We start from the raw sequence: 12472 nt of genomic DNA on the forward strand, positions 1-12472 counted from the left end.
TAACAGTTGATTCTGAGAAACTAAACAGACTGAGAGTAATTCCAGATCACACTCACTCATTACCAACTGCATTCATTTCTTAGAGATTTGTCTTCCCTTCTTTATCTGAAATACAAAGGAAACTATCTCCTGGCAAAATCTTGACCAGGAGGGGTTCAGAGATCCTAAGAAAAGATTTAACTTCACTGAGAAGGTAAAAATGTCAGCAGGACCTCCACAGAAAATAAGAAGAATAACATTGACCATAATTAGACTTTTTCTACAGAGAATAATTTTCACATAGTTAATGAGTTTAAATATGTGAAGACTTTTCAACTTTAAATATGAAGAAAATTATTTAGGTGCAAAAAGACAAGAGAAAGTTCTTCTAAAATTGTAAAAGAACATATCAATATGACATATTATTAAGTTGAATTTTATAATGGTTTTCAAAATTTTTATTTATCCCTCATTCAAATATATGGACTATATTTTTTACTTGATGATTATACTTATTTTACTATTATATATGACCACTTTGACAGCCAAATAAATAGTATGAGGCTAAGTATTAGTGTAACTAAAAGAATAATAAACAGAAAGGTCTACCTGTCATCGGACATCATAAAACTTTTACAACTATATCATCACTCATCTTTAAAAGGAAAGAAAGTATATCCAGTTTCAGGAATTGAGGATAATTCTTTGAAAATACAAACATGTTTTCTATTTCTTCTTACAGAATATAATGTGTCAATACAGATCAAGAGTAAGAATAGGTAAAATTACAATTATAATTATTAAAAATAACAAATTCTATATATGAAATAAATACGGGACCCATTTAGAGAGAGAAAATATAAGCATCAAGCAAGATTGATATTCCTGATACTATTAGTAATCACAATTTATTGAAAGGCCCTTATCTATAGAACCTTTTTTCTTCATGAAGCACTATAATGTCACACAACAACACTCAAATTCATAATTTTCCCAGATAGAATGGTTCATTCTCTATGCCATGCATTTTATTCAGAAATGGAAAAGTGAGAAGTCAGGAACGAAAATGTTTTTCACAAGGACAAAAGCCTGCCAGAATTTCAGCTAGCTTGGACTTTTCTCTCATTGGAAAGCAGAATTTCTCTCAAAGGTCACAATCTTTGAGATTGTGCTGAAACTAACCATATCAAAAATACCTTTCAACATTTTGTACTTTTTTGACCATGTGAACAGAAAGATCAGTATCACATTAATATTGGGAGCTGTTTGACCAAGCTTGGGAGCAATGATACTTTCTTTCTAAATATTTTTATCTCCATTACTAAACAGAAACTCCTAATATTACCTTAGACAGTCACTTGGCAGAAATAGATTTAATATAATCCAAGAAATGCCAACAGAGAGCCATTTCATTTAATCCCTAATTGTTGCAATGAAAACACTGAGAGCATCTTCTCTTTTCTCAGTCAGTATATTATGGTTTCATTAACTATTACTGCAATGGTTTCATACTGTCACAAACACACACAATTTCAAATGAACACTCACCACAAACACACAGGAAGAAGCAAGTGTAGAAATAGGTAGTGAGATTAAATTTGCCTTTTAGCCTCTGAATCTTCAGCTTGTCAGAAATGTCTCCCAAGTTTGCTATACTTCAGACAAAATCACCCAGCTTCCAGATAAAGTTGCCTTTTATTTTATCTTATCTGAATGGAATTGGAGTTCAAAGAATAGTAATCTGCTCCAGGATGTACAGTCAGTCAAAAATTAACATTATTTTCTGAAATTTGAGTGCATTTCCCAAACCCATGGGACATGCCCCCCTTTACAGTAATTTCAAAGAATTTCTTCATTTAAACTGCAGGCAGAACAGGTGGCTTCGTCCTCCACTTCTCTGACGATCTCAGAGAAATTAATTAAGTTGGCTGGGGGAAGCCGCAGGAGACTGTCCTCAGGAGCGTTTAATCAGACCCCGCCAGCTCTGAGTGAAGAGCTTCAGCCTCGTCTATGTTCAAGGGGCCTTGCCTCCCTTGCCAAGCCCCGCCAGCCCAAGTAGAGCCACAGAGAATCTCACCTGCCGTTCTTGGTCACGATCATTTCGTTGGTGACTTCCTTGAACCTCTGCCAGAGAGGGGCATCCTCCAGAATGATCTGAAGCTGCTTCTCTGTAGGGTCGCCTTTTTCCCTCCCTGCCTGAAGCTCACTTTCCACCACATTGAGCAGACGAGAAACAGTCCCATCACAGGTCTTCTGAGTGTCCAACTCACTCATGGCCACAGGCCCCTCTCAAACTTTGCTGAGAAACAGTAGCTACTTTGCCGGCTTCCACCTCTTTCCTCCTGTCACTTGCCTGCTTTCAAATCCAGCCGGACAGTGCCTGGGAAGCTGGGGAAGAAACGCCTAGTCTCTTGCCTAAGCTCCTAGCATGACACCCTGAAAGTCTACAAATTATACCACCAACCTGTTAAGCTTTAGTTGGGGGTGGGTGGGAGGGGAGAGGTGGGGAAGAAAAAGCCCTCTCTTAATTACTCACTGGATCAGGTGGGAGAAAGCCTGGCTTTCCCATTGGCTGCCGTGTATAGAGTAGATATTTAAGAAGGGTACTCCATCCAAATTATCAGGCTTTTATCTTGCTGTACCTGAAGAGGTCTAATCGGTGTATTGAGGACCATTTTCCAGTTAATTAAAATTGTTCTGGGCCCAGACTGTAACAATCAGGCAAATCACATTTGTGTATAAATCATGGCTTGTGGTATCTATAGGGAAAAAGAAAGATCAAAAACCTTGATGCCAATACAGGATTTCCTGACACAGTTGAGAACCTAAATCCCTGAGCTAACCACTAGCTCTGAACAGAATAGAATATATGGAAGGCCAAGGGCATTGTGCCAAGGAATATGACAGCTGTACCACAGAAGGAAGGAAGATGATCTGTGTGCCATCCACTCAAGGGTCAGAGATCAGGAGAAACGAGCTAAGGGCTTCATTCTCCCGGGGTATCCCCCACTGGCCGTCTCTCTCCTGAAGGATCCTACAGACCTCTCAAGGTGTAGTCTCCTGCTCATCTCAAGGTTCCTCATTGCCTCCCACAAGCAGAAGAGCTCGGAACCATGCTCCTCCTCCCTAGTATCCCCAGCCCAAATATTTCTCATTTCCAATCCTAGCCAGAAGGAGAAAAAATCCTTCTAGCACCATATTAATCTATGGAAGCACTCTGTCCCCAGTGATTGAAAAATCAGCTTTTTACTTTATTGTGCAATTGACATCTTAAATCCAGAAAGGCATTCTGGCTTTGCCCCTCAATGGTTTATGGCCTATCTGGCATTCTTAGGTGAACCCCCACTTTCCCTGGGGAGATACTACTAGTAGAAAACATTTCTTTTACCCATGACGCACAGTACACACAGCATACATGGGGAGGGCAGAGACAGCTCCACCTCCCCAATTCCGAGTAGATCCTGGGACTTGGGAGTTTTCCTCTTGCTACAACAGAATGCTGTAGGAAAGGAAAACAAAAGAAAAATAAAAGCAAAAACATAAGGTAAAGTCAGAGTAAGGATGGTATACAAACAGTATGCAGTGCCTACTAAGTGCCAGATACTGATGAAGACTTACATCCAACAGTGAATGAGACAGAAATGGCCCTCCCTTCATGGAATTAAAAATCTGGAAGAGAAGATGAATAATATAAGCAACTGAGACGGTTGCCCCTTGGAAGAAAAGTTATGACCAGCCTAGACAGCATATTGAAAAAGCAGAGACATTGCTTTGCCAACAAAGGTCTGTCTAGTCAAGGCTATGGTTTTTCCAGCAGTCATGTATGGATGTGAGAGTTGGACTATAAAGAAAGCTGAGCACTGAAGAATTGATGCTTTTGAACTGTGATGTTGGAGAAGACTCTTGAGAGTCCTTTGGACTGCAAGGAGATCCAACCAGTCCATCCTAAAGGAGATCAGTCCTGGGTGTTCATTGGAAGGACTGATGCTGAAGCTGAAACTCCAATACTCTGGCCACCTGATGCGAAGAGCTGACTCATTTGAAAAGACCCTGATGCTGGGAAAGATTGAGGGCAGGAGAAGAAGGGGACGACAGAGGATGAGATGGTTGGATGGCATCACCAACTCAGTGGACATGAGTTTGAGTAAGCTCTGGGAGTTGGTGATGGACAGGGAGGCCTGGTGTGCTGCAGTCCATGGGATCACAAAGAGTCAGATGCGCCTGAGCGACTGAGCTGAACTGAACTGAGTAATTACCAATAGTGATAAGTCTGTGAAGACTATGTAAAGGGGTGAGATGGTCGAGAAAAATGTGTGTAAGGCAGGGTGGGGAGAATCCTAATTAGGTGGGGTTGTATGGAGAGTCTCCTCTGAGGAGGACATTTCAGGTGAGAACAAAAAAGATGAAAAGGATTTAGAGAAGAGCTGGATGAAGAGTTTCAGGCAGAGGAGGCATATATGAGAAGTGTAGCTTGGGCCAGTTAAAGAACCATGAGGAGGCCAGCGTGGCTGGAACACGGTGGTGCAGAGATCAGAGTGAGATGTGCTTTAAGAGGGGCCTTATAAACCTTAAAAAGGAATTTGGATTTTATTCCACATGAGATACAAAACTATTAGTGTGTATTAAAGCAGGAAGATAGTATGTTTTGCTTTGTGCTTTCTTTTAATCTGGACAAATTATAGAGAATAGAGCAGTAAAAGTCAAGAACTGAAGAAAAGAGAAAAATTAGAGGGGTGTTATAGTGGTTCAGGCAAGAGATGGTGGTGGCTTATCCTAGGGTGGTGGCAGCGGCCACAGAGACAGGTGATTGGACTCTAGATTCATCTTAGAAGCAGGTACGGCAGAACCTCAGAGGGACTGGATGTGGGGTGAGGGAGAGAGTGAGGAATCAAGAGTCTGTGGTGAGTGGTTAGCAGGTAAGAGAGCCATTTACTGAGATGGGGAAGGATGCAGGGAGAGGAGTCTATGGAGGTATGGCTTTAGTTTGAGGAATCAAAATTTTCATTTTCATGTAATTAATATTGAGAACATTGTGATAGTCTGAATAATCTGTCCATGCCCTAACCCCCAGAACCTGTGAAAGTGGTACCCCACATATGATAAAAAAGAATTTTGCTGCTCAACATTGTATGTCATCAGGGAAAAGCAGGTTAAACCAATTACAAGTTACCATTATGTGCCCATTAGCATGAACAAAACACTGACAACATCAAATGCTAATGAGCTGGCTGAGCAATAGTTCTCATTCATTGCTGGTGGGTATGCAAAATGATACGGCCACTTCAGAAGACAGTTTGATGGTTGCTTACAAAACTGGACATACTCTTACCACACGATCTAACAATCCATGGTGCTACTCAAATAAGTTGAAAACGTGTCCACAAAAAAAACCTGCACACAGATGTTAACAGAAGCTTTGTTTATAATTGAAAAAAACTTGGAAGCAACCAAGAAGTTGTTCTATAGTTGAAAGGGTTAATAAATGGTACATTCCAACAATAATTATTCAGTGCTAAAAAGAAATGCACTACCAAGCCATGAAAATGCATGGAGGAAATTTAAATGTATATTGTCAAGTGAAAAAAGCCAATGTCAAAAGGCTACATATTATGTAATTCCAACTATATGACATTCTGAAAAACACAAAACTATGGAGACAATAAAAAGAACAGTTGTCACCAGGGACTGGGAGAAAGAGGGATGAATAGGCAGAACATAGAGGAATTTTAAAGCAGTGAAAACACTCTGTATGATTTCATAGTAATTAACACCTGTCATTATATACTTATCCAAACCCACAGGACATACATCACCAAAAGGGTACAGTACCAGAATGTAAATGATGAACTTTGGGTGATAATGATTTGTCAGCACAGGTTCATCAGTGTGACTCTGGTCCAGAATGCTGACAGTTGGGGAAGCTATGCATGTATAAAGTATATGGGAAATCTCAGTACTTTCTGCTCACTATTCCTATAAGCCTAATATTGTTCTAAAAACTAAAACTAGTTGGTGGAGAGACGAGGCTTTGTAGATATGACTCAGTTAAAACTTTGAGATGGGGAGATTATCCTGGCTTATCTAGGTGGGCTCAAGGTAATCACAAGGGTCTTCATAAGAAGGAGACAAAAGGATCAGAGTCAGAGAAAAAAGAGGTAGGCACAGAAGCAGAGGTCAGAGAGAAGAGTATCTTACTGCACTGCTGGCTTTGAAAATGGAGGAAGGGGGTCACAAGCCAAGCAGTTGTAAAAAGATAAGGAAATGGATTCTCCCCAACAGCCTCCAGAAAGAACTCTCACCAATACCTGGATTTTAGTCTAGTGAAGCTGATTTAAGACTCCTGACCTCTAGAACTGTAAGATAATAAATTTGTGCTGCTTTAAGTCATTAAGTATATGGTCACTGTTATAGCAGCAATAAGAAACTAGTTCCAAGACAACAAGACTTCTAAGCAGAGATTTCGAGAAGAAACTACTTAAAATTACGGCACAAGTGTGGCTCTGATCTTCCTCGCAGCCAGTACAAACAGGGGGAAATACAATCTGACATACATTACACTGTGTTCCTAAAATAAAAAACAAGCCATTTGCCCAAGGGAAACTTCTCTTATGAGTCTTTAGAGGAAAACACTGTGTGATATGCTGAATAATGTTTCCTCAAACGGTCCATAAATACCAGTAGGATGAGGATCCCTACCTTCAGAGTATGTAACAATCTAAAAGAGAGAAAAAGGCATGTCGTTGTTCTGTCACTCCATCTTGTCTGACTCTTTTTGATCCCATGGACTGCAGCACAGTTTTCCCTGTCCTTCACCATCTCCCAGAGTTTGCCCAAACTCATGTCCATTGAGTCGGTGATGCCATCCAACCATCTCATTCTCTGTCATCCCCTTCTCCTCCTGCCTTCAATCTTTTCCAGCATCAGGGTCTTTTCCAATGAGTCAGCTCTTCCCATCAGGTGGCCAAAGTATTGCAGTTTCAGCTTCAGCATCAGTCCTCCCAATGAACATTCAGGACTGATTTCCTCTAGGATGGACTGGTTGGATCTCCTTGCAGTCCAAGGAACTCTCAAGAGTCTTCTCCAACACCATAGTTCGAAAGCATCAATTCTTTGGTACTCAGCCTTCTTTATGATCCAGCTCTCATATCCATACATGATTACTGGAAAAAACATAGCTTTGACTATACAGACCTTTGTTGGCAAAGTAATGTCTCTGCTTTTTAATATGCTGTCTAGGTTTGTCATAGCTTTTTTTTTTTTCTTCCAAGGAGCAAGCATCTTTTAATTTCATGACTGCAGTCATATGCTGAGGGAATTACAATACAGAGATGTGTGAAGTGTACCCACAAGGAAGAAAAGAAATAAATAGTGTTATTTCTCTTATCCATTACATCCAAATCAGTGTGCTCCTAAAAACTAGGTTAACACACAAATATCTTCAACCAGTAGGCCCAGTAAAGAATGGTCCTTGGAAAACAGTACATGCAGTGGTTATGGGGTGAAACTAGCAATCAAAAATGGTTTACACTCTCTTGACTTTGAGTCTAGCCTGTCTATACAATGACACCATTCTCCAGACTATCACATCTAAGGTCTGTATTTTATTAGACAATTTAGATTAAACCACATTAAACTGCTGCTATTCAACCTTTGTTTTATTTGAAAAAGAAAAGCAATTTCATCTAGTTCAATTAATTATTGGATTTGAAACTAATATAAAAAGCTTTCACTGAAACAGCTATATAATGGGCTGTCCAAAAAGTTTGTTTGGGTTTTTCCATGCCATCTTATGGAAAAATCCAAATGAACTTTTTTGCCAACCCAATAATATCATTTTACTTGAACGACCCTTCTCTAGTTACTAAGTATCTTGCTACAGATAATTTTTAAAAATTAAGTAAAGAAAAACTATCCATAGTTGCAGCACCAAGAGATGACCTCTGCTAACAAGTTTGATGAAGACACTTCTATTTATAATACATGCATACCTCTTCTTTTAAAAATGGAATTTTTAAAGACTCTTGATTAAGCATGGCAGATTAAACACATTCTTTTATATATGCTCCTCAAACAGCTCTAAAATAGCACTGAGGTAATATGAAATGTAAACCCACAAATTTGAGGAGTACAGTTGAGGAAACAACAGCCGAAAAGAGATGTCACCAGGGTTTTGGAAACTGCCAAAACAAATGGCTGCGTGGTCACTGATGAGGCAGATCAGAGAAAGTTGAAATATAAGCTTCAGGAGAAGAGGCCAATAAGTCAGCCAATTGTACCACAGAACCCTGAAATGCCTCAGGGATTTGATGTATCATACACCTCTGAAAGGAAGTTGTTCAGTTGCTCAGTCATGTCCAAACTTTTGTGATCCCATGGACCACAGCAAGCCAGGCTTCCCTGTCCTTCACTATCTCCCAGAGTTTGCTCAAGCTCATGTCCATTGAGTCGGTGATGCCATCCAACCAACTCAACCTCTGTCAATCTTTCCCAGCATCTTTTCCAATGAGTCACCTCTTTGCATCAGGTGGTCAAAGTATTAGAGCTTCAGCTTTAGCATCAGTCCTTCCAATGAATATTCAGGGTTGATTTCCTTTAGGATTGACTTGTTTGATCTCCTTGCAGTCCAAGGGACTCTCAAGAGTCTTCTCCAACACCACAGTTCAAAAGCATCAAGGCGCTCAGCCTTCTTTATGGTCCAACTCTGTTTCTGGCTAGGATCAAATAAGAAAATATCTTGAAATTTTATTTAAAAAACCATTAACTTTTTTTTTTTTTAGCTTTCTCAAACTTAAGTTTTATTTACAGATTATTACTGCTTTTCAGCTGTTCTTGGAGTACACAATTTGCTCAACAATCCCAAGTTTGATGAAGAAACGACCAATACAAAAGGTGGCAAAGGGCCTGTGAGAAGTAAGTTGACATGAAATCTGTGGTAAAAAAAAATCATTAACTTTTGAGATCTTCACCTCTCAGACAGGCAATTGTACCTCGCCATTGCAGGAGAAAACAAGAGAATGACTTTCAGAAGAGAGGGGATTTGCAAGGATTTGTACTCAGAGACAACAGTTGCTGGTGGAGGCAGGGGTGAGGAACATTCTGAAAACAGTGTTATGACACACTCCTTAAATAATAGATTTGGTAATTCCTCAGCGAAATGACCCATCCCCAATTATCACCAACCTCAATCAAATGGGAAAGCCAAACTTTGTAAAACTGTCCATGAACATAGGAAATGCATCAGCATTGACAGGCATACTTCAGTGGTTCAGTTCTAAACCCCCCAAACAAAATGAATATTGTGATAAAATGAGTCACATAAATGTTTTTGGTTTCTCAGGGCATATGAAAATTATCATTATGCTATAGTATAGTATATTAAGTGTGCAATGGCATTGTGTCTAGAAATATAATGTACATACCTTAATTTAAAGATATTTTATTGCTGAAAATGCTAATCATCATCTGAACCTTCAGAAAGTTATAATTCTTTTATGATAGTTACAACATCAAAGATCACTGATCACAGATCACCATAAAAAATATAATAATAATGAAAAAGTTTGAAATATTGTGAGAATTACCAAAATGTGACACAGAGACATGAAGTGAGCAAATGCTGTTGGAAAAATGGCACTGATAGACTTGCTGATGCAGAGTTGCCACAAACCTTCAATTTGTAGAAAACACTATATCTGTGAAGCACAATAAAGTTAAGTGCCTGTATGTGCCTCAAAGTAAGAGATCATCAGACATCAAACATGGAAGTCAGAGACCAAAACAAAAAATAAATTTAAAAAGGAATTCTGAGTAAACAGAGACAATGTAGGGAGCAAAATATAACAAAAGAAAACTATTTTCCACCTAAACATAAGAGAAAATGTTGCATTCATAAAATAAGACAAGGAAATGGAAGGAGGGAAGGAAGAAAACAAAGAGATAGGAAGCACAATAAGAGAGGAGTGGAGGAGGAGAGGAGGAGACAAAGGAATGAAAAGAAAGAGGGTGCAGAAAGGAAGAAAAGGAAGAACTGGCGTAGAAAGTAGAGCTCTTGGGAATTAAAGACATCAAAATGTGCATTTAAAATTCAATAAGAGCTTGGAAGTCAGAGTTTGTGAAATTTCTAAGAAAGTGAAAGAGTGACAATGCATTCCACAAAGAACAGCGAAGATAAAAGTGCAGAAATTCTCCAAGAAATAATACAGGAGATGTTCCCAGAATTGAAGAACGTAAGTTTCCATATTGAAAAGTCCATGGAGGGCACAGATAATGAATAAAAAAATATTTATCTGCTCCAAGACACATACATCATCATGAAATCTTCTAGAGAAAAAGCAATTTGTTACAATAAATCACAAATTATGATGCTATCAACCTTCTCAATAACAACCAGGAAGCTACAAGAAAATTAAATAATGCTCTCAGAACTGTGATGGAAAATTATTATTCATTCAGAATTCTATACACATTCAAAATATGTGGTTTGAGACTAAAGACATTTTCAGACCTACAAGGTATTTAAAAATTTACCTACCAACCACTTTTGCTCAGAAGTTACTAGAGAATGTCCTTAAGTGAAACAAAAAAATAAAATAAGAATAGAGAGCAAAATGTGAAACCTTGGAAACAGGAGACTCAACACAAGATAAAAACAAAGGAAAGCCCCGGGAATGATAAGTGTATAGACAAATGACACTGTACAGACAAGTGTCAGTAGGCTAGGCTTTATGAAGAGATCAGAAACTGAGGACATTTGGGTAAATCAAAGTTTGTTTGCCTAACAGTTATGGAAGGCAGTGAGCAAACAGAGCAGAGAGATCAGCAACACCCCCTAGAGTATACAGAGTGCAAATTTCTGAGTCCTAAAAAGTCCTCACCAGTAGACATATTGTTGACTGATGAATTTGAGTAAGTATGCCAACACATCTGCTCCCAAGACTAAATGCTCCCACATATACATCTATATTTTCTTCCAGTAGTCAAGTATGGATATGAGAGTTAAACTATAAAGAAAGTTGACTGCCAAAGAATTGATGTTTTTGAACTGTGGTGTTGGAGAAGACTCTTGCGAGCCCCTTGGACTGCAAGGAGATCCAACCAGTCCATCCTAGAGGAAATCAGTCCTGAATATTCACTGGAAGGACTGATGCTGAAGCTGAAACTCCAATACTTTGGCCACCTGATGCGAAGAACTGACTCATTTGAAAAGACCCTGATGCTGGGAAAGATTGAAGGCAGGAGGAGAAGAGGATGACAGAGGATGAGATGGTTGGATGGCATCACCGACTCAATGGACATGAGTTTGAGCAAGCTCTAGGAGTTGGTGATGGACAGGGAAGCCTGGCATCCATCGGGTCACAAAGAGTCAAATGGAACTGAGTGACTGAACTGAACTGATAAATCTAAATTTGAAAAAGTGCTATGCATGTATCAAGAACCACCTCTTGGGGCCAGGAACCCCAGAATTCTTCAAGTTGTGCAATATTACAATAGCCAATGAGTAGTGTAGCTAGTATTTGAGCCTAAAGATAGCTTATAATCTTAACCATTATGTTTTACTGACTATTTATTACGGACCAGGCACTGTATTATGTTTTTACATACATGATGTCATATAACAGTCATTACTTTGTAAAGGATCATTGCCACTCTCTCTCTTTTTTTTTTTTTTAATGAGGCAAGCACTCCAATTCCGAGAGATTATGAATCCTCCCCATGTCACATAATAAGTAAATGGAAAAGTCATTTCAGTCTGGGTCATTTTCATTCTGAGTACCAATTTAGAGTCCAAATAGATAGGCTTCATTTTAGCCCATCTATCTCCAGGAATTCATTCATTTAGCAATTTAATGATCAAATCAGGAGATGATAATTACCTACATACTATAGGTGAAAAAACTCAATAAGGGAGGAAAAATTATTTGTCAAATAAGAAATGAACCAGGGAAAGAGTAAGAAAAGAAATGACCCTCCCACCCCTGAAATACAGTGCAAAAATAAGTGCACTTTTAGGGATCCAGGAAGAAAGACCTCATGAGTGGTCCTATATCCCCTTGCTGGGCTAAAAGGTTAACAGGGAACTACCAGGTGGGATTCCCCACCTCACCCTCCCTTTGTTCCACTGAACATCTTTCAATCACAGAAATTCTTTTCTATACTGGGTTTCCATGGAACTTCTTATTTTAAAGAAAGGTGAGAAAAATGGTCTCATATTCTAAACATAGATATGTAAACTTTAAAAATATATTTCAAAATCCCTGGTCTAAATAATGCCAAAGGTGTTTCCCAGCTCTAGCAATCTAGCATTCCTTTGATATATATTGGTGGTACTATTATAATTGTTGCTATTTTACCTGCTAGCGAGGGACCAATTGTTTCGTGTATTAAAAAAAAAAAAATCAAAACCCCTCATGGAAACCTTGTCTTCCTCAGGTATAATATGCTATTCTGACTTTCCATGGCAGTGTGTTACCACTTTCTGATGTTCTAAGGGCCT

General features: G+C 38.9%; 1 protein-coding gene across 1 annotated transcript in view; it reads right to left on the bottom strand.

Annotated features, from left to right (window-relative positions):
* TBX19 (T-box transcription factor 19) overlaps window positions 1-8683 on the bottom strand; it is a 33213-nt gene extending 24530 nt beyond the window's left edge. Inside the window, exons 1-4 of the mRNA XM_070462708.1 lie at window positions 8491-8683; window positions 3598-3648; window positions 3368-3478; window positions 2057-2738 (exon numbers count right to left, since the gene is read on the bottom strand). Coding sequence (XP_070318809.1) covers window positions 2057-2253 — 197 coding nt within the window. The 5' untranslated portion in view covers window positions 2254-2738; window positions 3368-3478; window positions 3598-3648; window positions 8491-8683. The remainder of the gene's footprint in view (window positions 1-2056; window positions 2739-3367; window positions 3479-3597; window positions 3649-8490) is intronic.
* Between the last annotated feature and the right edge of the window lie 3789 nt (window positions 8684-12472).

The sequence above is a fragment of the Odocoileus virginianus genome, unplaced genomic scaffold, assembly GCF_023699985.2.
Source record: "Odocoileus virginianus isolate 20LAN1187 ecotype Illinois unplaced genomic scaffold, Ovbor_1.2 Unplaced_Scaffold_12, whole genome shotgun sequence".
Taxonomy (NCBI): domain Eukaryota; kingdom Metazoa; phylum Chordata; class Mammalia; order Artiodactyla; family Cervidae; genus Odocoileus; species Odocoileus virginianus.